General features: G+C 54.4%; 7 protein-coding genes across 7 annotated transcripts; 3 read left to right on the plus strand and 4 right to left on the minus strand.

Annotated features, from left to right (window-relative positions):
- Positions 1-418: 418 nt before the first annotated feature.
- PG985_012535 (ribosomal protein s17) lies at positions 419-1,495 on the plus strand (the record flags this gene model as incomplete). Its single annotated transcript, XM_066832301.1, has 3 exons — positions 419-798; positions 855-1,376; positions 1,429-1,495. The coding sequence occupies 3 exons, from the start codon at positions 419-421 to the stop codon at positions 1,493-1,495; spliced, it is 969 nt and encodes a 322-aa protein (XP_066680351.1).
- A 2,321-nt stretch (positions 1,496-3,816) lies between these two features.
- PG985_012536 (transcription mediator subunit Med12) lies at positions 3,817-8,380 on the minus strand (the record flags this gene model as incomplete). Its single annotated transcript, XM_066832302.1, has 3 exons — positions 3,817-7,138; positions 7,195-8,161; positions 8,233-8,380. The coding sequence occupies 3 exons, from the start codon at positions 8,378-8,380 to the stop codon at positions 3,817-3,819; spliced, it is 4,437 nt and encodes a 1,478-aa protein (XP_066680352.1).
- Positions 8,381-10,894: 2,514 nt separating this feature from the next.
- PG985_012537 (uncharacterized protein) lies at positions 10,895-11,637 on the plus strand (the record flags this gene model as incomplete). Its single annotated transcript, XM_066832303.1, has 4 exons — positions 10,895-10,934; positions 11,026-11,140; positions 11,323-11,420; positions 11,528-11,637. 4 exons carry the CDS (start codon positions 10,895-10,897, stop codon positions 11,635-11,637), a joined length of 363 nt encoding a protein of 120 aa, XP_066680353.1.
- Positions 11,638-12,932: 1,295 nt separating this feature from the next.
- PG985_012538 (beta-chimaerin) lies at positions 12,933-15,506 on the minus strand (the record flags this gene model as incomplete). Its single annotated transcript, XM_066832304.1, has 5 exons — positions 12,933-13,360; positions 13,418-14,386; positions 14,453-15,062; positions 15,133-15,186; positions 15,249-15,506. The coding sequence occupies 5 exons, from the start codon at positions 15,504-15,506 to the stop codon at positions 12,933-12,935; spliced, it is 2,319 nt and encodes a 772-aa protein (XP_066680354.1).
- A 2,767-nt stretch (positions 15,507-18,273) lies between these two features.
- Positions 18,274-20,073, minus strand: PG985_012539 (Phytoene desaturase; the record flags this gene model as incomplete). The annotated part of the gene is made up of 2 exons (XM_066832305.1): positions 18,274-19,982; positions 20,037-20,073. 2 exons carry the CDS (start codon positions 20,071-20,073, stop codon positions 18,274-18,276), a joined length of 1,746 nt encoding a protein of 581 aa, XP_066680355.1.
- Positions 20,074-21,313: 1,240 nt separating this feature from the next.
- PG985_012540 (Terpene synthase) lies at positions 21,314-23,242 on the minus strand (the record flags this gene model as incomplete). Its single annotated transcript, XM_066832306.1, has 3 exons — positions 21,314-22,163; positions 22,214-23,140; positions 23,220-23,242. 3 exons carry the CDS (start codon positions 23,240-23,242, stop codon positions 21,314-21,316), a joined length of 1,800 nt encoding a protein of 599 aa, XP_066680356.1.
- Positions 23,243-24,590: 1,348 nt separating this feature from the next.
- Positions 24,591-25,616, plus strand: PG985_012541 (thioesterase family protein; the record flags this gene model as incomplete). The annotated part of the gene is made up of 1 exon (XM_066832307.1): positions 24,591-25,616. One exon carries the CDS (start codon positions 24,591-24,593, stop codon positions 25,614-25,616), a length of 1,026 nt encoding a protein of 341 aa, XP_066680357.1.
- Positions 25,617-25,678: the final 62 nt, after the last annotated feature.

The raw sequence follows: 25,678 nt of genomic DNA on the forward strand, positions 1-25,678 counted from the left end.
TTTGCCTTCCCTACGACCACGACGCGACGACGTTTGGGCAACGGGGTGGATCCAGCTCCTTGCTCCATGATACTAAGATGGTTGCAACAAAAACTTGGCGCTCGGCCATCCTATCCAGAACCCCTGTCGCCTCGAGACTAACCCACCAGTCCGCGGCCACGATATAAAGATATATGGCTTGGCCGGTTCCATTGCACATTTATCCTGCTTCCTCCATTCCACATTCTTTTCGATTTTATCCGTGGGATCTGGTTTGTGCTTCGTCTTTCGTTCTTTTCGACATTTTTATATTCGACCTTATACTGTCTGCGACAGTCTTATTTTTGCATCCCCTTTTATTCCTTCTAGAAATCTTCAGTCCCAACCACCGAAGTATCCTATTATTCCATAGTCACCTGGACCCCCGACACCAGACAAGATGTTGGCAAAGAGCATTGTAGTCGGACTGCTGAGCGCTTCGGCTGCTGCTAGTGCTATTCCTGGCCCCTTCGATAGACTCCTCGCTAGACGCTCCGAGGGCCTCGAGGTTCGCCAGAACCGCTTCGGCGGCGGTGGCGGTGGTAATGGCGGCGGCTTCGGCGGCGGCAACGGAGGCTTCGGCGGCAACAACGGCGGCAACAACGGAGGCAATAACGGCGGCAACAACGGCGGCAACAACGGTGGCAATAACGGCGGCAACAATGGCGGCAACAATGGCGGCAACAACGGTGGCAACTGCTTGAACCAGAACGTCATCCAGAAGGCCAGTGCATCCGATGGAAACGCCAACGGCGATAAGGGCCAGGCTGCCTCCAAGACGTAAGTTTCTTATCTCGGTCGGTGTTGAGCTTGTTTGGTGCTAACGAGATGGTCAGCGACAACAACAACTTCATCAACTTCTGCCAAGGCACCACCTTGACAAACGGCAAGCAGGTCAAGCAGGGTTCTTGTAACGGTATCCCCATGGGCAAGATTCCTTCTCAAAACAACATGGTGTCTGCCATCCTTCAGAACCCGAAGCACAACCAGAATGTCCAGGCCAACCAGAACTTCGACATCACTGTCCAGATGAAGAACTTCGCCCCTGGTACCTTCACCAACCCCGACACCACCTACTACTCCGCGCCCCAGGACCTCAACGGCGCCGGCCAGATCATTGGCCACACCCACGTTACTGTCCAGGACCTCGGCAACACCCTGAACCCCAACAACCCCCCTGACGCCTCGCAGTTCGTCTTCTTCAAGGGTATCAACGACGCCGGAAACGGCAACGGCCAGCTCAAGGCCACCGTCACTGGCGGTCTCCCTGCCGGCAACTACCGTGTCTGCACCATGGTCAGTTCCGCCAACCACCAGCCTGTGCTGATGCCCGTCGCCCAGCGCGGTGCCCAAGATGAGTAAGTGTCCGACATCAATATATACTGACCATCACGTACTAACTTGCCGTAGCTGCAACAAGTTCACCGTTGGTGGAGGAGGTGGAAATGGAGGAAACAACAACGGTACGCCCTCATGAGACTTGCTACTTATGGTATACGGTGCATTACTAACGCTAGGAGTCAATAGGGGGAAACAACAACGGCAACAACAACAACGGTACGCCCCCCATAAGACACACTATCTATTTCACACGGAGCAATACTAACGCTGAACTCGACAGGCGGTGGCAACGGTGGCAACGGTGGTAACGGTGGTTTTGGGGGTAACGGAGGTAACGGTGGAAACAATGGTAAGCGGAAGAGCCCAATCCTCCCCTAACCCTGACGCAGCTTCCCAAGTCCGATCTTTCTGTTCGATCATGACCGCTCTCACATTTCCCTCGCTCGTTCCCACTCTGCTTGCCGCTTCTCTATGAGGGCAGTATGGCACCGTGGCAACGTGGCGATCTGATGCATCTGCCTTTGAGCTCAATCTTTCTCTCGCTGCCCAGCCTCTGTCTTGCATCCTCTCCAGCCTTAGCCTCTGCACTCGTCGCAGCCTTTAGCAAGATCCAGCCTCTCCTGCCTCTTCTGCCTAGCCCAACTCCACATGTCCTACTATAATCTTAGCAGGAATACTAACTCATTAACTCAAAAGGTCGTGGACGTGGTCGCCAACGGGGTTAAATTTTGACCCCCAGGGCTAGGTATGTAAGTCAACATTGAGGTCTAAGCAGTTGTGAACGGTCATTGGCGGGCTTGATGCATTCACTGGAGGCTGGGCGCCAGAGTCAGAGCCAGCGCCAGAGCCAGAGCCAGCGCCGGCGCAAGATGACAACAGTGTCAATGGTGTATTCACTGAATACCCGCGCCAGAGCCAGAGCCGGAGCGTGCGCTGGAAGAACTCTTGCCACAAACTCCTCAACAAAACTTGCCTATAAGACACTGACCATTCTTTACTACAGGTTTCGGTAACAAGTTCGGAGGCGGCGGTGGAGGTGGCTTCGGCGGTGGCCAGGGGCAGTTCGGTGGCGGCAACAACAAATTCGGGGGCGGCGGAGGTTTCGGCAAATTTCCCAGGATCGATTCCACTGGAGGCCCGAGGTGAGCTTCTGGGTTAGCTCATACCCTCCCTGATCCGTGTTGATGTCCCCTACTAACGCATAGAAGGCCCTTTTCCGTGAACGGGGAAACATTTGCGTCTGAGGCTGAGGCGAAGCAGCGCGCATGTTCCATCCAAAACAACGATTGCGCCGATCAAGTGAATAGTGGCAAGCATCCGGGAATGTCCGTCGCCGATTGCAACGCGCAGCTCCAATCCTGCCTTTAGCCGAGTCTAATTTTATTCTTGCAGCTTGATGCACAAGGATATGATCTATGGCAATTTTTCTTTACTTTTATGATTCCCAGCCGTGTACTATTTAGAAATTTATGATCTTGTCGAGTAGATGGCGGAGCAAACCAAAAAAATAATTTCCCACAACAATCAAACTTTATTGTGATCTCGAGATATACTCACGTTGAAGCATTGGGGGTGAGGATTGGCCGAAACGTCTTGGCAAACCATGCGCGTTATGCAACGGAGCCCACACAATGTGACCTCCCTCCCATCCACACCTCTCGCTTGGGAGGGACCCGGACGGGGCGGTTCGACCGATGAGGTAATAGTTGACCTCGAGCGCTCCTCCTCTTCCGATCTTCGTATGCCCCGAGCTTTCTCAAAATCGTACGATGTTGCGCTCTTGGCCCGGCCCATTGACTTAATCCGGGCGAGGAGAATCACACGGAATTGGAATTCGAGTCGGGAGTATAATGAGCTGCTGGGTTCTGGCTCTGGCTGTGACGCTGCGCTCGGGATGTGGTGTTGCTGCTACGACCTTACAGGGTGATGTTTAAGTCCCCTTGACAAGTATTTTGTTTCTGAAGGTAACCTCCTGGGTATTAAAAAAAGCGTTGAGACTATTAACTTCATACTAGATCACCTCTGATATTCTTTCCTATCACCGCCATCGGCATTACATTGCCAGCGTTCGCTATCACTCGAATGGGTTCTCAACACGAAATCGCCCTTGTACGTATACAGATAGAAGCAGAGGGTGCATGAAGTATATCTGTTGATAATATGCGAGTGATAGAGAAACCATATATAAACTATCTATGACATACGCCCGGGCAAAACTCCAGGCCAAAGCCGCGCTCCTTCCATGCACGCAACCCGGGAATATATGAGATAGCAGCAAAGGACCCCACCCAAGATACAAAGAATAAAACTCCATGGACTCCAAAGCGCCTCTTCGAACCTTCCAATGCGCCCCTCAACAGTGCTCCTCAATCGCGACTGTAAGCCGAGAAGGCGACGATACTGCTACTTCCTACATCATCAACAACAAAAGAAATGCCACCATGCTATGGTATATAATCATGAGATCTTCCTCGCCTCAAACAGGTGAAGGCTAAGACTCGTGTCGTTCTCTCCGACATTCGGCGTGGGCTCGTTGAGAATCTCCCACCGCCGCATCACAAAGGGGCTAAGCCGCTCGGGCAGCATCCCCATGCCAATGCCCATGGCCATGGCGCGCCGCTCGTTGGCGCTCATCGCCGGCGATGGCTTCTCCCGGTGCGACAGCATGAGGTTGTCCGCGGGGTTGGCGGCGAAGCTGAACAGGTACCGGACCCGCGCATCCGAGGCCGAGTCCTTGACGGCGCGCACGCACTGCAGGCGTGATTCGTCGCCGAGGCTGTCCACCAAAATCAGGGCAAGGTCGAAAGCGCGCTCGGCCATGGCGGGCGACTGTGCAAGGTCGAGCTCCTGAGCCAATCCAACCAGACTCAAGCACGCCTTGGCGCGGGTTTCCTGGGCTGGTTTCGAGCTATCGGCCGTGCTTCCAGACGAAGTGGCATGCAACGTGACGTAGGACAGAACCAGGGGTAGCCACTGAGAAATGACATCTTCCTTTAATGCCGCCATCTCAGGGCTCGCGGTTGCGAGGATTTCCCATTGGTCCGCGAGCTTCTCCACCATGGCGCTGGAGAGCTGTGCTGCCTTGGGACTGGGCACTCCTCGTATTATCGACTCGATGACTGCCAGTAGGTTCTCGGCCATATGAAGGTTGGCTCGCTCCGAGCCGTCCGAGTAAGCCATCGTCTTGGCGGACGGGAGTAGATCCAGAAATCGTGTTTCGGCCCGACCTTTCATGTGGTAAGTCACCTCCGAGTTGAGACAAGACAGAATGCCTGTCCACATGATATTATTTGCCTCGATGGCGTTATCCATCGCCTTGGAGAGAAAAGCCAGATGTGACTGAAGTTTCTCTGCGCCATCCGGTCCAGACACATCGTCAAAGGCAAGATTCAGCGACAGCTTAACTTGACAGTACGGTAGAGTGAACTCGTTCGCCAACTCGAGGACTTGTTCAAAAGTCTGCTGTTCACTGCCACCTCCAGGGATAAGTAAATTCGTAGTCAAAGTGTCGATTAGTAGAGTGAGTTTCGAATCCGGATGCTTGAGAGCCAGTGTTTGGCTCATGGCGTGCGAATCAGCCAGAATGAGATTTCGCAGGAGCTCTAAAAACCGGGCCCTGGTCTTTTCATCGTCAAGTGGCTGTTCAATCGGAGGTTGTTGATGGCGAGAACACGAGTATTCGGACAGAGCACCCCGGGTGAGAAGCATCAGCTCTTTTACGTGGTCATATTTGACTTGTTCCTGGACAATGCATAACCGGTAGCAATCCTCTTGCATCATGAATCGGTTCGGTGAGGGCTCGAGTATCAACAGCTGCAAAATCTCCTGTGTGTATATCGAGGCGAATCCGACAGGGCCCGGCTGGTTTTGGGCTGTCTGCATCATGCTTCTTGCCGTTGAAAACAGTATAGGGACGGCCAGGCATCCTGAGCTAACAAGTAGCGGAAATATCTGCGAGATAGGGGGCCGATTGGTGAGCTTCCGGATATGCAATGCCCAACCCCTCATCATGGTGTCGAAGTGCGGCGTGTCAAAGACGCGCAACCTCGTCAACAGGACGCAATACGCCCTTTGACGTTCATCGGATTTGCCCCAGCAATTCTGTAGACGGTTGATGATCGTCTGGAACAGTCTCTCCATCGTCGGGCGGTCGGCACTAGTATAGCTCGCGAGCTTTTCTATCGACTCGCTCAACTCGGTCTCGTCGTCCTGCAATTGTGTGGCCATGTTGTCGGACAGTGGCGAGGACGCATCGACGGCGTTGCTGCGATCTGTTCTGGCGAGATCGCTTTGGAGCTGCGCTGCAAGCTCTGTCAGACCAGGGATACGAGGCGCCAATTTTGCCAACGAAGCAAGAATCGGGCGTGCGCCAATTCCCTGCTCATCCCGCAAAGCTTTAAGCCGATCCAAGAACATGTCGAAAAGGCTCCTGGCAGAGCCAAGACCTGCAAAAACAGGGAGATGGCGGTTGACAGTATCGGCACAGGCAGCTAGAAGTTCTGCGTTTGACGAAGCAGCCAAGCTCTTGAGCGTATGCTCTAGCATCGTGAAGTCATCTATAGCCTCTAGCAATGTCCGGACAAAGTCGAATTTGTAGCTCGTCATCTCGATGCCCGCCTTGCCAAGTTGCGGGTTAGGGGCGAAGTTGGGAACGAACTCGTGGGCGATCCAGTTTCCCACGGTGGACTGCAAAGCGCGGCTGCTCAACTTCAGAAGCTTGGTCAGCCTCTTGATACTTGGTGGCTTCCTCTGTAACAGGGGATCGTTGGCTTCTAGAGGAACACCTAATGAGTATTTGACGCATTTTACAGCGCTCACAATGTCACTACCCTCATAGTCGACTGAATACCCAGCACGCCTCAGAATTGACGCTCGCAAGCCCTTCATCGAATCGCTCAGGGAATGAGTGGGAACTTCCACCAGGAGGCGGGTAAGGCATGGGCCGTTTGGCTCAATCTCCGACTGATCTCCCAAACCGCCCCTGGCGATGAGCCACTGTAGATACTGAGGTACGGAGAATTGCTCGGCCCGGATCAGCTCTGATACGAGATGGTAGATGGATTGTTTCCGCTCAAGCTCTCGAGGGACTTCTGTGGCCAAGAACTCGATGATGGCTCCAGTAATGTTGACACCGAATGGAACCCACGACCTGAAGATGGCCGTCGCCATGAAGATTTTCGCAACGCCTGGTCGGTACAGCGATACACACCACTCCAGCACCACTTTGGCCAACCCGAACTTGTCGTCGCTGGCCTTCCATATCTGCGTTGCCAGATCGCTGGTGAAGGGCTTTCGAAGGGTGCTGTCGAGTAATTTGACTACTGTACCGCGAACAGCTGGTTGAGACTTGATTTGCGTGCTTGTGAGTTGATCGTTGCGTGCTTCAATCACGTCACAAGAAAGCCTGTAGGCGTCGTCGTCGGCAGGTGATGAGGCCAATATAGTCTCTCTATACTTTGACCATGTCGTCGGGTGTATGAAGTTCTCGCGGTTGACGAGGAGCAAAGACCTGAGGAGCGAAGATAATTGTGTATGCAACGGGAGCAGAAGGTCGCGATCCGGGTGGCGGTATATAGCTTCGTGGTGGCTCAGAATGGTAGCCACAAGCCGTCGCCCATTTTTCCTGGCCCGGAGGAGGTCGTTCCAATATATTTGCGCAATCAAGATCCACATCGGTAATCTGGCCTGGTTGCTGCCCTCAAGCCCAGAAACAAGCCAGTCCAAGTAGTGATCGCGGTCCATCAAGAACTCGGCGTAAAGGTGAGTGGCGAGACGTATGCTGCGGAAAGTTAGCGTTGACATACAGTACAGAGTGACGGGGAATAAATAGCTTACGCATATGTGACTTTTGCCTTCCAGCTGGCTTCTCCAAAGGCGCTGACCACACTCTCGATAAACTGTTCAACAAAGACAGTCCAGTCTCTGATCCATTTGGTCTCTCCACCCATCACAAATGTGCCGTTCACTCCCTTTCTCTTGAAGGCCCTGATCTCATTCGCACCAACGCACTTGGCAAGCCACACAGCGCGGTCAGTAGGGACGTTCTTGTTGAGACATTGCTCTAGCAGGACTTTGCCTCGGATTCCATGCGGTATAGTCCTGCTCAGGCGCCGGAGCGATATCGCGGGGTTGGCGAGATCTTTTAGCCAGACCTCCCTCTTCGTGTCAGTAAGAGTAACTCTAGGCGGCGGCTTGAAGGTGGAGGCAGATGTGATCTGCCCACCAAGTCGCCTTTGGTTCATAATGGTAGTAAATATAGTTGATAGCGTGTGAAGGCCACTCTTGTGCTTCAGCGCCGGGTATAAGGGTGTTTTAGCCGACGTGTACTCTGAGCCTATCTGAGGCGGAGCCTTGTCGTAATACCCATGCCGAATGATGTTATCGTTGAACTTGTCCTCGGGATGGTTGCCCTGCCACGAATAGAAGTCTGCGAAGCCTGTGAGTTCTTGCTTGCCCATATTAGAGTACCGCGGCGCGGCCGAGGGAGTCTCGAGGACGAAAGGCTTGGGTCGCACATCCTTTTTCGCCGGCGGCGCAGGAGTGGTTGCGGTGGTAGGCTGAGGGCGGGAATTGGCGACGGGCACGATGAAGCGCGCCCGGCGAGGCGGCATAGGGAGAGGCGCAGAATCGTTATCGGCCGTCGGACAGCGCGACGGGTTCGGACTCAGATCGCCCAGGTCGGAGACGTCGTTCATGGGCGGCATGATGCGCGAAGGAGTGAAGGCGAGATTCTGGGGGCTTTCGCTGAAGCCGGCATGTTCGATGCCGTCGTTTGCCAACTCCAGCTTGAGTTTGGATCCCCCTCGGCGGGGGTGGTGCCATAGCGTGCTTGGTTTTGCGATGCATCGGAGGCATCTGCTGTGGTGAAGTCACCGAAGCCCTCGGACTTGCGAATGGGCGACGGGGGCAGATGCTGTTGGGAAATGGTTCGTTGGTGGGGGGGCCTCTGCGACAACCCGGGCCCAGAAAGCGACCGCTGTGGTTGTCGCTGCGACACGGCCAATGGGGGCCGCGAGGTCATCGTGGGTCGGTACACGGAGGCGCCATGTCTTTCTCTAGGAGGTAGTCATTGTTGTTGTCGGGTGGCAGGTGGTGAAAGTATAAGGGGCCAGGTCGAAATGTGTGGTTGGCAAAAGAGACCTGAGTCGTGCAGCGTCGCAGTCGGAGCGAGGTGAAGCCAAGGCTGACGTCGGGATCGGCCGCAAGCAACTCGCTGCAAGAAGAGTGGATGGCGTGTTAAGACGGTCGGGCGAATGAGGTTGTGACGGTGGGTGCGAGCAAGCCCGGGGAGCACAGATGGAGATGGCAATAGGGCATGTACAAGACAGCAAGGCGAGCAAGGCGGCCAAGCAGGCAAGCGGCGGCGGCAACTGGCAATTGCGAATGGGGAGATTCGGGATTCCAGTGGTCTGTGGAGCAGGTTACAGCGATGGGGCAGCCAAAAGGAATAACTGGGTAAAGTCGGAAACAGGGTGGCGGGACGATGTGAGAACGGCCTAATTTGGGATTGGGATTTGGGCTAGGTGCTAAGTAGGTCAGGTCGGGCCCAGAAGTCGGGAGGAGGCACGTGAGGGGACAAGGGGAGAGAGACCAACTGCCTCCCTGGAAGCTGTGGGGATTGCGGCCGCCAAGTGTATGTATATCAAATGGGTGATGGGTGCATCATGAGGAAGTGGAAGGGCAGCATTGGAGATACTGAGTATTGTTGAGTACGGAGTACAAGTATGATGCTCTCAAAGGACAGAGAGAGGGGTGCATGCTCAGGTAGGGTTTCTAGATTTTGTTCAACATGATGATGAGATCCTAGTTCCGGAACCGCCGCCGAAAACTATCCAGAATTTGCTATCGTTGCTTATTGCCAACGTACATACAATACCTACTACACATCGTATTTGCAGCATCCACCTGCTCTTCTGAGTATAACCGAAACATACCTCCTCGGCTGTCAGCATCATGCAGAGACAGAAACAGAACCAGAGACGGAAATCGGTGTCTTGACACCTGCAAGTTCGTTCCCTATGTTGAAACCAACCGGATCATATTTGTATGGATCATCACATTCATTCGTCCCGTGGCATGGTTCGTTGCTTAGACGGCCGCCAGCCAGCCAGCATGGAATGCTGAATGCTCCATTTTACAATGTTTGTGAGGGGAGGAGCTTGCTGCACCTCGGGCATGCAGAAGAAGCGGACATGCCTACCTACATACATAGCGGCATAGCCTCTCGCCTATCCCAACCCAACAGTGCAACCCAACCCAGTTCGTAGGGCGATCGATCTGACTGACACTCGTCCTATCCGACCAACCACCATCTGCCCCTAGGCGACTAGAGCATGGGTACTGTATGTAGCGCTATATCCATTTGTGCACAGCATGCTTGCTTAACCTTCTTTGCCCCCGCCGCCGTCGGCAGCTTTCACACTCGGTCTATCGTGGCCCTCCCAGGAAGCAGCACAACCTTCAAGTCTCTCTGAAACGGGGTGATACAGGACTGTTGGGGTCACACATGGGGAAAGAGACACAGGCCGGCCACATCGTAATGCCGTCAGAAAGGCATCATTGCTATGCATACCGGTGGCAGGATCAGCTTGCTGATCCAACCAATTTCGTGTCAGCAATCCCGAAGGATTGCTCAAAGGTCCGGGGCGCCGGTCAGAGGTCTGGGCCAGCACGCACGTATCCGCTGCTTACACTAACACGGGCTTTTATTGCAATGGTCTTGAGACCGCCAGATCTTGGCCGGCGATAAGACTACTCAACTCAGTAATGCGCCGCCGTTGCCGAACATATTAATAAAAGCAGCAGAAGAAAAAGGATTTGTCAGTTTTGATGACGATAAGGTGGTCCTCGTCCTCCGCCGGGCTTGTCTCAATGCGTGGTGTTCACCGGGGCGATCGTCTAATTATCCAATTACCATCCAAGACATCGCCATCAACCATTGGATATCTGATGCCGCCTATTGGTCCGCGGGGGAGGGCATCCTGCCAGAAAAAGCACGCTTGAACGTACGTTGCTGGGAGGGAGTAATCAGCTGTGCAGTAGTATATCAGCCAGCCATGACACGGGGCTCGTGGCCAATAGGATCCAGGAGCATCACTTGCGGAGACTGTTTCTCAGACTGCTTTGCAGCCAGCTCTTGCGGTTGATCCCCCTGAGGCAACTCTTCATTGTAGAAAGACGGTCAGCAAACTATTCGTGATGCGTACACCAGAACAACGCCGATGCATGTGTAGCAGACTAACAAGCGCTTGCCCTATTGAGCAACCGATCAAGTGTCGGTGCAGGGCAAAGGGGAAGGGGGTATCGGAGATGGCAACCCCGCAGCGGTCCCCTTTGGGACAGAAGTTTGGGGGTTAGCGTCCAGAGCCCTGTCGGGATAGCACAGGTAACCGTTTCCTGATTGAGCTCCAACTTACCTAAGGACCACCAACTAAGCTCTCTGGACGAAAGACGACAACCCGCGACGACATCAACCATCGCAAAAGGCCCCAATCCTACGCCAGCAAGCATCGAGAGCATCGCTTTTTCTCTCACCATGTCGTCTAACAAGAAGGATATGCGCCGCCAGGACCTGGGTAAGCTTCTTGTCCAACGCGCTGGACCCAGCTAGCATCAAGGCCAGCGTTAGCTGTAACCAAGACTGACCGTCGCATTCGTTCTCTACAGTCGTCCCCTACCAGGAGCCCGTCAGCAAGCCTGGCGACAATGTCGAATTCGGTTCCACGCTGTCCTCGACCCTTCCCATGGCCGCCATCTTCACGCGCAACAAGTACATCGGATGGTATGTGTGATTGCGCCGCCGCGCGCTGGCGACCCGAGCTACCAACCCTTCCAAACCCCCAAAGAAGCGAAGGAAACAACGCGCTACTAGCAAGAGCATCGCGGATGGAAAAGCCATGGAGCGAGAGAACAAACGAAGAGCAAAAGATCACAAGGGACTAACGTGCGCATTGCGTGACATAGGGTCTCGGTAGTCTTCAGCATCCAGAACTGGCTCGGCGAGAGCGAAGACACGACAAAGAACACCAGCACCCCGGGCTACTTCACCATTGGCATGTCGCGTAAGTTCGGCCACACCTTCCAGCGACAATGGAGACGGAGAGAACAGCCATTGGGCACAAGTGGAGAGATATCAACGGTGCTGACAAAATATATGCGACTGACACAGTAATGGCCCTCGGCGTTACCTACCTCCCCATGTTCCTGCCACAACCGCCCAACACAGCTGGTGGGACCGCAACCGGAGCACCGGCGCCCGCGGCGCCTGTCGCAGCATAAAAAGGGAATCGTATAGTGGAATGGGTCGAAAGTTGTCAACGGAAGGGCCAGTCGGTATCAAGGGCATCACCAATTACACTAGGGACTACCCGGATGCTCTCCACAAAGAAGAATGTCCCAGAATGCATGATATGAGGAGAGCGTACTTGGCCGGTAACGACGGTAATCCAAGTACAGGGAGGGGAGAATCTGTATATGTACCCCTTCTAACGATTTGGGTATCTGGTAATATGTAAAAATAAAATAAAGATCGCGTAGTATAGCGATAGGACAATGCTCAAAACTACACACTCCCGTGGTGCCCGTGCGGAAGCGGTACAACAATTTGATGGGGGCATACTTGCCTTGGATGGTGGTTCACTTGCCCCTTTTTACGTATCTGGCCTTGCTCTCTCTCCAGGGCGGAAGTCAAACTTAACAACAGAAGTGGTTTCCTAGGCGTTTCTTCAAATTTGGCAAACAGCGTGGGCAGCATGCTCCAGGTGAACTCACCCCTCAAGGAATCTTGCATTGTCTATGGAAACAGGCCAGTCCAGATTAATTTGTGACGAGCTCTGACAACAACTTAAAGGTCAGCATGCATCTAGCACTGGCAAAGTGACTTGCCCCAGAGGCCCATTTCAATGCCTGTTTTGGGGGCAGACTTGGCATACATTAGCCACCTGGGCCGGCTCGCCCAGTCCAGCTGAATTTGCCTCTTCGCGTGGAAAAGGGGTAAGACATTCTGCACATAAACGGGTTTCAGCAAGTCTTCAAACGTGCAGCCACCCGTTGTTGCTGACGTTCAATTTAAACGAGGCCGTATTCCCTCAAGTCAGAAAGTAAGGCAGGCAATCACCATGGCGATAGAAAAGAAAAGCAACGAAGTCAAGAAGTCCAGATAGGAAAACCCAACCAAGAGTTATATATCCATTAAAACTACAGACATTGAAGCCACCCCATCCAACAATGAATAATACATTACACGCTACAAATCGAGAACCCCTTTTTTCAGAAAAGTCCGTCTTCTTTCCCCAGTCGCTGCATTATAGGCGCCCTTGCCCGGGAAGGCACATCATATAGCCTCCTTTTTTTCTCCACAGGCGACCTGACGTTTTTTATCCTGGCCACCTTTCCAAGAGCACCAACAAGCACAGCTATCAGTGGCCCCGTCATTCTGCAGAACAGTATATCGAAAGTAAGCTCGCAAATGCATTGACCATCCCATGAAAATTGGCATGGAGATTCATGAAGAAAAAGAAGACCTCGCTATAACTCCACAGAAATTCAATCTCCCTCTAAAGTATCTAGCGATTTCAGTCCTCGTCAAAGATCTGGTATGTGTTTTGCAATATCGTGTCAATAGCTCTGACCTGCCACCCAGCGTCCGCAATGTTGGCGCCCGGCGCTGTGCCCATGAGAGTAGGACCAAACACAATAGCCAAGTTTTGCGAGTTCATCCGGTTCACACCCGAGTTCTCCATCACTCGGTGCAAATGCAGTGTAAGTGCGCGCAGTGTTGCGTAGTTGGGGTCGGGTAGTGAGTTGATGATAGCATGGAGGCTATCTCGTCGTACAATGTCGTCGTCCGCTTTAGCCGCCTCGACGAAACCGGCATAATGCTCCCCAGTGAATAGGGGGTCTGGCAGATCTCGGCAGAATTGCTTCAGAAGACCTGCGACACTGTTCACATCATGGAAAAAGTTTTCGGGGTTGCGGAAATCGAGATTCCGGGAGTCGGAATCTATAAAAGGTCAGTCAATACCTGTTCACACGAGAGTCCCAAGGGGAGGTAACGAACCTGTGTCGAATCCATTCTTCAGCTTTTGGATATGCGTTGCCGAGCCAGACAATCTGTAGATACCCTCCACGGCCAGGCCATACAAGTCAACGGCTTGGATACACTGGTACACAACCATGGGAACTGCCAACCCATCCCGCTCGTACAGTCGGTCAAGAGTCACACCAAACACTTGTTTCGGTTTAGACATGCCACCACCGGCACCAAGTCCTTGGGCGCTGCTTGGGGGTGAAACTGAGCGCCCAGTAGGCGGCGGCTGTTGCGGCTGCGGTGGCGGTGGCATAGCCATCGAGGCAGGCAGAGCGTTTTGACGAGGCGGTGATTGCCCTTGTGGGGGTTGCTGTGTCTGGAACGGTAGAGCACCAAGCTGTGGTGGACCAGCCTGGCTTATACTACCGTTGCCGTACCTTGAATGCGAAGGTGGTGCAGCTTGGGTTGAGTTTCGGTTACTCTGCGGCTGCTGAGAAGTCATAGATGGTTGATTCAACAAAGCCCCATGACTGAAACTTCTTTCATGGCCACCAGTTTGCGATGTCGGTCGCTGCTGACTGGCTGCCGGCATGGAAGGCGGTTGACCATAACCTGGCGACGGACCTCCCGCAGGGGACGAGACATCGAATGCGCCGGTCCGAGACCCCATGGATCCACCCATTGGCATTTGCGGAAGTGGTGGATGTGATTGAGACGCTGGTCGGCCTGGCTGTTGGTGCAACTGTGGGAGGGCCCCCATAGACATGTTTTGTTGCGGGTTGAGAACAGGATTGCGCTCATACTTGGCCTCTGCAGGCTTGGGTGGCAGCTTGCTGTGGAAACTCAGAAGATACTCTTCGAGATCCTTGTGGTTGTCAACAGCTTGAATAACCTCCTTCATACTTGTGCTCCTGCTGTTATGGCCTGAAAGACCAGATTGGTGTTTTAAGGGGCTTATTACTAAGCCATTGCTCAAAAGGAGTTTCTCGTTGAAGGAAGCTGCGGCGTGTCAGTCGATATGTGCTTATGCCAAAGAGGTGCGAACAAAAAAGGAGTTGTGCTTACCAAACTTCTGCATTTGTAGAGTCGTGCCCGAGTCGCATTCCCGTACCAGATCAGTCAAGGCCTTGATAGCCTCTGGCCTTGTGGAAGAGTCCATTGTAGCCTTCTCTGCCTGGTAGTTTTGGACTTTGGTCATATAGTCCGTGTCGGCGGCTTGAGTCTTGCGCAAGAGGTCCTCCTCCTGCTGGGCTGCCGACTTGGGGCCCTTGAAGCCAAACCGGCCTCCTTGCCTCGCTTCACCGGTCTTGACCCGCTCGTACTCGTCCGCAAGCGCATCGTACTTGGCTTTGGATTTGCGCATCGCCGACTCGATGTCCTGCAATCGTGCTTCGGCGGCCAATCCGTTCTGCTTCCAGCCCTTGCGATGCTTCTCGGCGATGTTGGCGACTTCGATCAGGTCTTCCTGCATCTGATGTAACGAGACGGCGAACTGTACGCCGTTCTCGGCCATACGATCGTGGATGTGGAGCATCTCTTCGTAGGCGTGAGCAAAAGAGCCCTGCCTGTGGTCCATCTGGTGGATATTATCTTGTGTCATCCTGCACAGCTTCTTCATGCCCTTGGCGTGTCCATCCTCGAGATCGGATCGTTTCTTCAGGAACGCAGCGAATTCCTAGATGGTGGAGACATGATATCGTGAGTAGGAGCGAGAGTGAGGAGGTGGCATTTGGGAGTCAACCAACCCTTGCCGAAGCTATACTCTGCTTCAGTCGATTCAACATGGTAGAGACACCAATCTGCGACGCAATAGTTAGTAACCAGCCGTACTACTGCTCTGTTCCTGTCCTGGTTGACCTACATCTGAGTTGAGCACATCTTGAACCTCGGCCGGCATCTCAGGCTTTGCGCCAGCCGTGTTCGCGCCGGCGGGCATGGCGGAGGCGGGAGGGTTTCCTGAGGTTGCAGAGGCGCCCGGGTCATTCGCTGGGTTGGAAGATGAGCCGTTCTCGGCTGCTGGACCGGTCGAGCTCCCAAAAGACATGCTCTGCGGTCGGTTTGGTTGCGGTTGCGGCGGAGGGGAGGCCAGGTCGGGGGACTGGCGGCTAAAGTCTGCCATGATGCGAACTGGCTGGATAAAGTAAACAGCTGGCGATTATGCGGCGAACTAGGTTAGGCTAGGATCCGTTGCGCTGGATGCTTTTACGTGCGTTGCTTCGAGACGTGTCGGACCGCTATGCTTTCCGATTTAGACTTGGAGGTTGCTCTGGATATGACGAGGCGGACCAGCTTAATGGGTGCGTGGCAGTGCAAGGCAAGAATTTGGTCACCGGCTAGACTAGGATGGTTCGACAGCATATGTAAGGCGAGGACTGCTGTAGCCGCAGGGCAGGATAGATAGATAGGTTGGTGGGTAGGAGATGAGCTTGCTCTCAATCGTCGCAGCGGTTGCTCGTATTTGTCCCTGGAATGCTACGGCGCCCTGCGGGTTGGAAACGTCTGTGGTGGTGGTAGGAGGGGTGTGTTAATGCGAACACAACGTTCAAACATTCACTGGATGCAATTATTGTGAGCAGCCCCAGGTACGTAGTACGGCCTGTTTTCGAAAACTGCGCTAGGCGGCTGCTGCCAAGCCCGTTTACGTAGCACTCGGCAGCCGAAAAAGCAACCAAACGACTCTGCTCCCAAGAACACCTCAAACAATGCGCAGATTGGACCCAAAGTCGGTTTCGATTTCTGTATTTCTCTGTCTGCCAGGAACACACGAAGGTTTCCTGTGGAACTCGGCAGGTTGCGGCTCGCCGGGCCTTGCAGATGCAGCCAACCAGCGGTGCTAAACAATTAGGTAAATGATGCAGACAGTCGAGTGCCTCGAGGGACGGCGCCGGCGGGCAGGGATGCCTGGGGCAAATACATCCATGCATGCGCCGGCTTGAGTCTGATTGAGTTCAGTGTAGGTTATAGTATGGATATCAGTCAATAGGTAAATCAGTATGCTCCAAACAACAACAATATCGTCTTCCTCTGATGCAGACACTTTCCCTTTGTTTCTGTCGAGAAACACTGCAAACCGCCCCTCTGTATGTTCAATACATGATAGGGCCCAAAACTACGGAGTCCTGGTAGAGGTGATTGGGTGATCTCGAAAGATGGGACGAATTGCACGCTCAACGCCCACACTCCACACAATGAGACGATCTGGTCGGGCCCAATGCCCAAAATTGAGCCTGGGATTTCCGTCCGATGTCACTTCTTCCAACGCTCTCGATGTCTGAGCGCCCGTTAGCTTCCGACCTGCCTGCCACCTTGGACTTACGGCATCTCGCAGACGCCTTGTCTCAACGTGCCGGGTTGGTCCAGCCCAGTGACTACATCAGGTACGGTATGCATGTTCGGCTCAAGAGAAGGCCCCTCGATAACACGCAAGCCCGACTTCGGTATCTTATCTCTACACAACTCTTCCATCCCACGGGCCCATGGGGCAAGTTCCTGTTGTAATATGCCAAGAATGCTAAGAAAAAGGGGATTCTGTTCTGTCCCCGTAGTTCCTGGCATATGTTACCCTGACAAAGGCCAGCAAACGAAATCGGTGTCACTAAACCGGGATGCCCGGGCAATCTGGTCCATTTTCAAACACGGCATGAAGCATCAGATGCAGCTTCCCGCCTGGCAGCGACTTGGTTCATGGATTCTCCTACAAACAAAAAACAAAAACAAGAAGTGCCAACAAATATTTGCATCCTGCTTTTCCCCAGGCATCTCCATCCTGAGACAGCGTTGATGTTAGACTTTTTTCGGCACTTATCATGCTGTAAGACTCCACCCAAACCCGCGCCATCTTGCCATGATAGAGCGCTGTTTTCCGGTTACACTGCAGGACGGCCGCCAGAGGTCCAGCCGGCCATGCTCGAAGACATGCAAGTAACACGAACCAGGCCGCGCGGATCGCCATCCGAGAGGCGCAGAAACCAACAAGTCTTACAGTCGCGAAAGCGGGGCACTTGCGATGATGGCCACGACGACATGCATAATCACGAGACAGGAAGTTGGTCTTCACGAGATCTAGAACATCCCACGATGGACGGAATTACTGCCGCCCGTGGGAACAAGCCATGCCGTGAAGTTTCGTCAACCCAATCTTAACTATATCGCTGGACACGATACGGGGTCGGGGTCGGGGTCGGTCTTGTTGGACAAATCAGACCCCGTCTCGTAAACCATCGGGCTCGTATTCAAGGCCCGGTCTAGTTCAACGGACACTTTCTCGCGCTGAGGAACGTATGTGTCTTCATGCAAGGGTAGTCACGTCCTTCTTCTCCTAAGTATAGCGGAACCCACTCTCGATATTATTATCTCGGCGTGATCGATGCAGTCTGTAAACTTGAACTGCTGAACAGGCCCTGTCCATATCTTGCCTTATGACAAGTTGCCTGCCGCGAGAAAGACCTACGATTCGTATGCTATTCGCATAGGAATTCGCAATTCAACGGCCACTGATGTCGAAACACCAAACGGACAACATTATACACAACCCATCATCAACACCAGACATCCAACGTACACCTTACTCACAAGGTAGCCCAGGGGTAAACGACGAAGGCTTAAGCATGCATGACTCTAAGCAGAATTAGAATCGAGCATGCTGTGTGACAAGTTGAAAGTCGCGAGACGTGCTGCAGTAATTCGCTGAGATTGGAGTATTATATATTTAATAGACGAAATATAAGTAGACCAGCAACCGAACAACGCCAGAACATCCCCCAAATCATTGACAACGTAGGCGCATAACATCCAGAAACAACACATTGAGCGATGATGAACGCCAGTCACTGTTCCATCGAAGCCCAGAAGAGAAGATCAAGACCCCGGCCTCTCTCTCCTACCCTCTATCTCCTGAACCCGACAAGCGGCGTCCAGTAGTACACCGCCAGCCCAAACCAAGCCGCAAACAACGCCACGAGCACCGCGGGCCAGAAAAGGGGCCTCCGCACCCGATCGAGCATCTTGGTATTGCGGTTCTGCGGCACGCCCAGGTCGACCAGCTGGTCCGGGTGCGTCTTCCAGGTGGGCCTCTGCCCGCGGTCCGCGAGGATCTGCTCAGCCGTGATCTTGGCGCCCGCCAGGACGATGGGCACGCCCGTGCCGGGGTGGGTGCTGGCCCCGACGAAGTAGACGTTGTCGAGCCCGACGGCGCGGGTCGAGGGCCGGAACTTGAGCACGTTGAAGAAGGAGTGGCTCAGGCCCAGGATCGAGCCCTTGTCCAGGTTGAACTTGTCCTCCCACGTGAAGGGGTCGTTGACGATCTCGTGCTGGATCAGGCCCCCGAGCGGCGCGCACCCCGTCCGGGCCTCGACCGTCGCCAGCACCGAGCGGCGCGCCCGCTCGACGAGGGCCGGCCAGTCCTGGTCCCGCAGCATGCCGTTCTCCGCCGTCGCGGACTTGGGGTGGCCCTTGGACTTGAGCAGGTGGCCCGTCGGCACGAGCGCGATGACGGCGTCGCGGCCCTCGGGCGCGGCCGTGGGGTCGATGCGGCTCGGCACGTTGATGTAGAAGCTGGGCTCGGCGGGCAGGGACTGCTTGGCGAAGATGTCGTCGAAGGACTCGCGGAAGTCGTCGGCCAGGAAGATGTTGTGGGTCTGCAGCTCGGGCACCTTGCGGTCGAGGCTCCAGTAGAAGGAGATGGACGAGCAGGAGCCCGCGCGCTCCCGCAGGGAAGACGCAAACTTCTGCGTGGCCGGCGTCTGCGGGAACAGGTTGCTGTACGCGTACACGAGGTCCGCGTTGACGACGACGACGTCGGCGTCGAGGCGCTCGCCCGACGCGAGGCGCACGCCGTTGGCCGTCCGGCCGTCCGCCGCGGTCAGCACCTCGGACACGGCCGTGTCGAGCCGGAACTCGACGCCCAGGCGCTCGGCCACGCGCGCCAGCGCCGCGAGCACCGAGTGGAAGCCGCCGCGCGGGTACCAGATGCCTTCGGCGAGCTCGGTGTACTGGAGGAGGGAATAGGTGGCGGGGGCGTCGAAGGGGCTCATGCCCATGTACATGGTGGCGAAGGTGAAGACGCGGCGCAGGCGCTCGGTCCAGAAGTACATGCTGGCGCGGTTCCAGATGCTGTGCAGCGGGTGCAGCTTCAGGCCGGTCCAGACAAAGGACGGGTTCGCCAGGTCCCACCAGCTCGTGAAGTTCTTGTGCAGCACGTCCGACACGCTGAGCTCGTAGTGCTGGTGCGCCTCGCGCAGCCAGGCCAGGTACCGCTCGAAGCCGTCCTTGCCCTCCCAGCGCTCGATCTGGTCCTTCATCCGGGCCAGGTCAGTTGACAGCTCAAAGTTCTCGCCGTCCGAGAACCAGACATTGTAGTTGGTCGGGCACCGCAGCAGCTCCACCCCCTCGGCCTCCAGCGTCGTGTCCAGGTCGTAGAAGGCCTCACGAAACAGCTTCGGGAGCAGCAGCAGCGAGGGGCCCTGGTCAAAGCGGTACCCGTCATGGTGTATCAGCGAGCAGCGTCCGCCGGTGAAAGAGTTCTTCTCCAGCACAGTCACCGAGAAGCCGGACTTGGCCAATCTTGCGGCCGTGGCAATGCCGCCAGCGCCAGCGCCTGCGGTTATGGGTTAGTTATCGTAAGCTGTTAGAGGTTGATCGAGTCACTCACCGATGACAATGGCCTTCTTCTGTCCTGTTTTGGACATGATGAGGTTCGGGGTGTTGTAACTATTCAGCAGTGATGTTGTTGCTGGTTGCTAAATGTGTATATAAATTGGTAGAGAGTTGCACAAGACGCTTCGTCCAAAATAATTGCGTATTGTCGTTAAGAGGGTCAATAAGTCGGCTGACCGATAGAAGAGCCCCTGAAATCGAGATCCAGAAGAGATTGTAAGGTAAACACAGTTGCAAGATGGGTCTGTGTAAGTTGTGTGTGAACGTATGAACGGAACGGCCTTCCCGTTCACCAGTAGGCGGAAGGCTTGTTTTGAGTTCTGGGGGTCGACCAACTAGAGAGATCACTTACACGCACATACGCGAATTTCCGTTGGTGAGCGTGTGTGTGCCGGTCTCTCAGGTTCTCTTTAGAACAAAAGCAATTGGCTGGTTAATCCTCTAAGTAAAGTAACTCCGAATATCTGACAGGCACCAGTAGTTTTTCCTAGTAAGGGATTCTAGGATATTGGTAGAACCGATCTATCTCACGCCGGCCGCCTGTCAAGCCCAGCCACCATATCCAGCTTACGGGGTATATACATAAATCTGCTATGGCCAGAATTGCATGTGAGAATCCCTGCATTGGCGCCCGAAAGTCTTGAATCATCACGGATCCTGTCCCACATAAGACCGCTCTAGGAACACGAGTGCGAACTGTTCGCTTACCATTAGTATACAAAACATGGACTGATTGGAATGCCCGAAGGCCGACTGCAGTGGCACAGTGGTATGGAAAAATGTCGTGTATTTTCGTTCATGAATCATCATTCTGAGCCAAGATCCAAGTGGAAATTGCAACCCCAGCTGCCCGCGCGCAAAATGTAACTAGCTTATCCCTGCCTGCATATATCGTCTCGTCCAATACAGCACCAAACGTCGAAAAGGCCAGGCAAACTTCAGATCTACGTAACCATCACCCGTGCATGGAAATCTTGCCGGACCGAGGCCATCTAAAAAAACAAACAACTGGAGGCTGCTGATATTATCTGAAGTAGTTGAAACGAAACGAAGATCAAATGATCCGGCAGTTTCCTGCTGTTCCCGCCATCGCTAAACACCCTTGAGCACGCTGCCTCGCGAAAGCGATATCGTTATAGCAGAGTTGCTATTTTAGGTAATCTATAAGATGTCTAAGCAGTAGGGTGGGGGTGCAGCCAAACTCCATACGCCGCCCCAGGGACTAAAAGTGCAAGTAGGAAATGGGGGTATCTTGACACCGCACGTGCACTACTATTGAGAGGCCAGCACCTTCCAAGCCACCATGATCCTCCTCGAACGGGGCACAGTCGCTCTCTTGGGGTCTTTCGGTGACCACTGGCCCTTCTTTTCCCTTAAGACCCGGCCAATCTCCATGTAGCTTTCCACCGCCACAATCAGGGGCCCGCGCACGTCGGCGGGCAACATGTTCATGTTGGAACGGGACCTCGAATACTCCTTAAATGCAAGTTGAAGAAGTCTCCCTCGCAACGTCTCAACAATCGCTTGCCTCGGTGCTTTGATAATATCGCGCGGGGTCACGCCCTCCTCCTTCAGCCACGTCGTAGGAAGATACACTCGATCCATGTCGGCGTCTACTGCAATGTCTCTGGCAATGTTGACATATTGCAGCGCGTGCCCCATAGTCCTGGCAGCAAGGGCAAGTATCTCCTGTTTATCTTTCGATAGCTTAGTTTCGTTATGATGGAAAGCAAGCCACAGGCAGAGCTCGCCAACTGTGCTCGCGACCCGGTGAGCGTACAGTTCCAGGTCTGCTTCATTCTTGATGGGGTAATCTGCCGGCATATGGGGACCAGTCTCCTTGTTCTGGTTGAAGGCGAGATCCATCCTGAAACCATCCAACAGCTCATAGAACGGCTTGCTGGGCATTAATTTGGTTGGGAGCAACTCGAAAGCAGATCGAGCGGGCTTGGGAAAGTTGCTTCGGATGTACTCCTGCACTTTGGGGTCCGAAGGTGAGATGGTTTTCTCTGATGAGTAGACGAGATCAAGATAGCCGGTCATCTTGTTGATCCACTCTAGTGCTTCCGCCCTGGTAGGCGAATCATCAACTAAATCATCTGCTACTCGGCAGAACGAGTACCTAATATGGTGTTAGCAAGAGTGACATGCATATATCGCGGTGTAACTGACAGTAGTATCAAATCAATGCGCAGTCGCCCAGGGAAAACAGCACTGGCCAGGTAAAAGCTTCGACTCTTGCGTTTCAGGGTGGCCACGGCCTCTCGAATTCCATGGACACGTTGCAGGTCGTACTGTTCTGGGCGGGTGATGATGCCCTTGAGAAGCAAACTTGGCGGGGGCGTCCCGGATGCATCGGGGAAAAGTGCCGGAAACGTGTTGATCACAGCCATCCCACGATCAAAGGCTACCAGACCAAAGACGATCAGTGCATTTGTGACGAGGAAAAAGACAGCCTCTTCAATCTCGAGGCTACCAAATAGACGGAAGTTCAGCTTCGTTCCCGACTCAATCGACCAGGTCCCGCGGCCCAAGGCCAGCTCGTCCACGACCCAGAGATAGACCGTGGGAATAAAGATGGGTGCTGTGATGCAAAAAGTAGGGAGTCGAGCAATGAAATATCCAGAAAAGGTCCATGTGAGAAGTGCAAACGGGCACGCCCAAGCCAAAATCAGCCCCAAGTATGTCCCCTCGCCCCCTTTGACGACAAGGTATGCCCCTATCGCGATACAGGCGCCTAGGATGATCTGGCCCACCGTCCGGATCGCGCGTACTGTTGGCGAAGAGTCGTGCTTGTTGGTTAAATATTGCGAATGCAACACAGGCTTGTTCAGCAGTATATAAAACATGGACGTGATATATGTCTGAATCACGAAGAAGAAAAGCTCCTCGGCCGGCACGCCGAAGAGTCTCGGGCCAATGATGGCATCCGGAGGATATGTCCATACCCCATGGCGAATGAGGTAAGAGTCCCATGGCAAAGTCGCTGTGAAAGCAACAACAATAAGAGCCAATGTTTTGTACAAGTCCAGTCTTGTGAGCAATGGCTTTTGGATGAGAGTGAGTACTGCAGCCAATGGGATAGTGTACTTGAGATGCCTACGGGGAGGAATCGTCAGTCGAGGCGCACAAGGAGAGGCAAACACGGGTGCGGCATCGGGGATGGACAGCAACTTACACAAGTGCATAGTCGTACGCCATTATGAAAGACCGCCTCTTTTTGGGGTACTAGTAATACCAGGCCTAACAGATCACTGGTGGGCAACTTTGACCCAAATTCTCGCAGGAGAGACGGTTACGGCAGTGTGTGCAGGACCAGACAAAAGGCTTTCAGAGTTGCGCAAGTATAACCTTATAAAGCGTGAACGGGAGCAAAGGGGAATAAGCAAGGTGTTCTCCAGCGGCGGCTGGAGGGGGCAGCGGCCACCCAAGGATAATTGATGTAGCGGGAGTTTCTTTTACCCACTGGGATGTATCTGTAGCCAGGTACGACGGCACCAAGTGTAGTGTATGATGTGTACGCGCCAACGGAGTAGTGGCAGCCAAAGTTAAGACTTGTGGTGTGTGTGGCTACTGGCCGGGGCAGGCTTCGATTCGTGAAGATGGCGCGAGGTAAGTAGAACTTGCAGGCCAAGTAGGAGACGGACTGGCGCAAACAAATATCATCCTCTTATTAGCCTTCAAAACCCGGGAAATGGCAAGCCGCAAGAACACCGAATTGACTGCGCCGGTCCTTTCGTCTGGTGGGTGGTAATCAATAGAGCATACCTCCAGTCCTTGCATTGCATGCATAGAAGACACCCATGTTGTTGAGGGAGAGCACTTGTCATTATGCAATAGTCGGGGCGGGCGGGCCACAATTGATTGCCTTACATATAACAACCTCTTGGGAAGTCATAATAATGAGGTCATAGATATCTGATGGTAAGCTTTCGTAAGACGGGCAGCCGCGACTGGCCTTTTTTATCCCTTCTAGTTTCACTTGCAAGATTCCCGAAAGGCCGGGCTTGATACTAGTGCAGTCCTTAGTGCCCTGAAGAAATCGCATGGCCTGGTGGATCAACTGAACGGGATTCTGCAAAATGCGATGTCTAGATACCAGTGTGTGCTGCTGCGTAGTCGTCATCACGATGCTCCAAGTACAAAATTGGATAAAGAAAAGCTGCATGTTTGAATTGACCAATCAAGCCACACTCGGTTCAAGAGATCCAATTGAAAATCGCCAAACCAATGATTAGGGATGAATATTGAAATCTGTACAGTACGGGATGAGGGTAACACTTGAGTTGCTTGAGCGAATTACAACCAGTAATACGGACGCGGAGTTATTAACTTGACCGATTCCCATTGGTCCGCTGCCAATGGCCATGTACCTATCAGACAGCGACTCTAGAGGGCGTGCTACCCGGACGGACCTGCCCAAAGATCCGAGTTCAGCGGTAGATGCACCCCACCCATCCACCATTGGGGCGGCCTAAAGTCCAGCACGCAGTAGCAAAGCAAGCATCGTGAAGTTTTGTTTTGCCCGATGCGCCCGAGACCTGCAGCCATGATCCGACCTCGACATCCGACGAACCTACGCCTCTGCCGGGCCCTCGTGCCCTCGCACTCGCTTTTGGCCCGAAATGCGACCACAATCGCCGCCACCCGCTGCTGTACCCAACAGCCCCAGCCGAGGCTGAAGTCGCAATGGCAACAACGCTCTTTCGCCACCACGCCCGCCCGCTTCGAGGTCCGCAACAGCAATGAGCCCAGCAAACAGAGCCCCATAGCCGCCGCCGCGGAGGGCCCCCAAAAACCGGTGGTGCCCGACGAAATACTACAAGAAGAAGAAGCGCAACAGCAGACACCACCCCCTCGGCGCCGCCGCCGCGGCCTCATCTACGCCGTCGTCTTTGCCTGCCTCGGCGCGACCGTCGGCTCGCTCTTCCGGCTCTCCATCTCCCCACCCCCGCTGCCCGCGCAAGGCACGCCCGAGGACCAGTACATCCTGTCGGGGATCCGTGAGCGGGCGGCGAAGCTGCCGCTCGTGCAGCGGCTGTCGGCGGACCCGGCCTGGGAGACCTGGGAGGCGTACGACGACCGGGGCCCGACCAACAGCGCGAAGCGCCAGGGCAGCGTGACGGCGGGCTCACTGGCGGGCTCCAAGGGCCTGGCCTACCAGCGCGTCTTCTGGCACCGGGACACGGGCGAGCTCGTCAACGTCGTCTACTTTGGCGGCGGCACGGCCGGGTGGCCGGGCGTGGTGCACGGCGGCGCCCTGGCGACGGTGCTGGACGAGACGCTCGGCCGGTGCGCCATCCTGCGTTTCCCCAGCCGGACCGGCGTCACCGCCCGCCTCGAGCTCAACTACAAGAAGCCCACCGTGACCAACGCCTTCTACACGGTCCGGACGCGGCCCGTCGTCGAGGAGGGCGACGAGGTCGCCGGCAAGGACGGCAGCCGCAAGAGCGACCGCAAGCTCTGGGTCCACGGCCACGTCGAGGCGGAGAACGGCCGGGTCTGCGTCGAGGCCCGCGCCTTGTTCGTCGTGCCCAAGGGCATCAACTTGGCACCTCTGGAAACTCGATGGTAACCGCCACATGCAGCCTGGATCCAACTACAGTCATCAGTACTATGCTTGTACCTTTGTCACAA

Source organism: Apiospora marii (assembly GCF_038362585.1).
Source record: "Apiospora marii strain CBS 49790 chromosome Unknown utg000009l_segment0_segment0, whole genome shotgun sequence".
NCBI lineage: Eukaryota > Fungi > Ascomycota > Sordariomycetes > Amphisphaeriales > Apiosporaceae > Apiospora > Apiospora marii.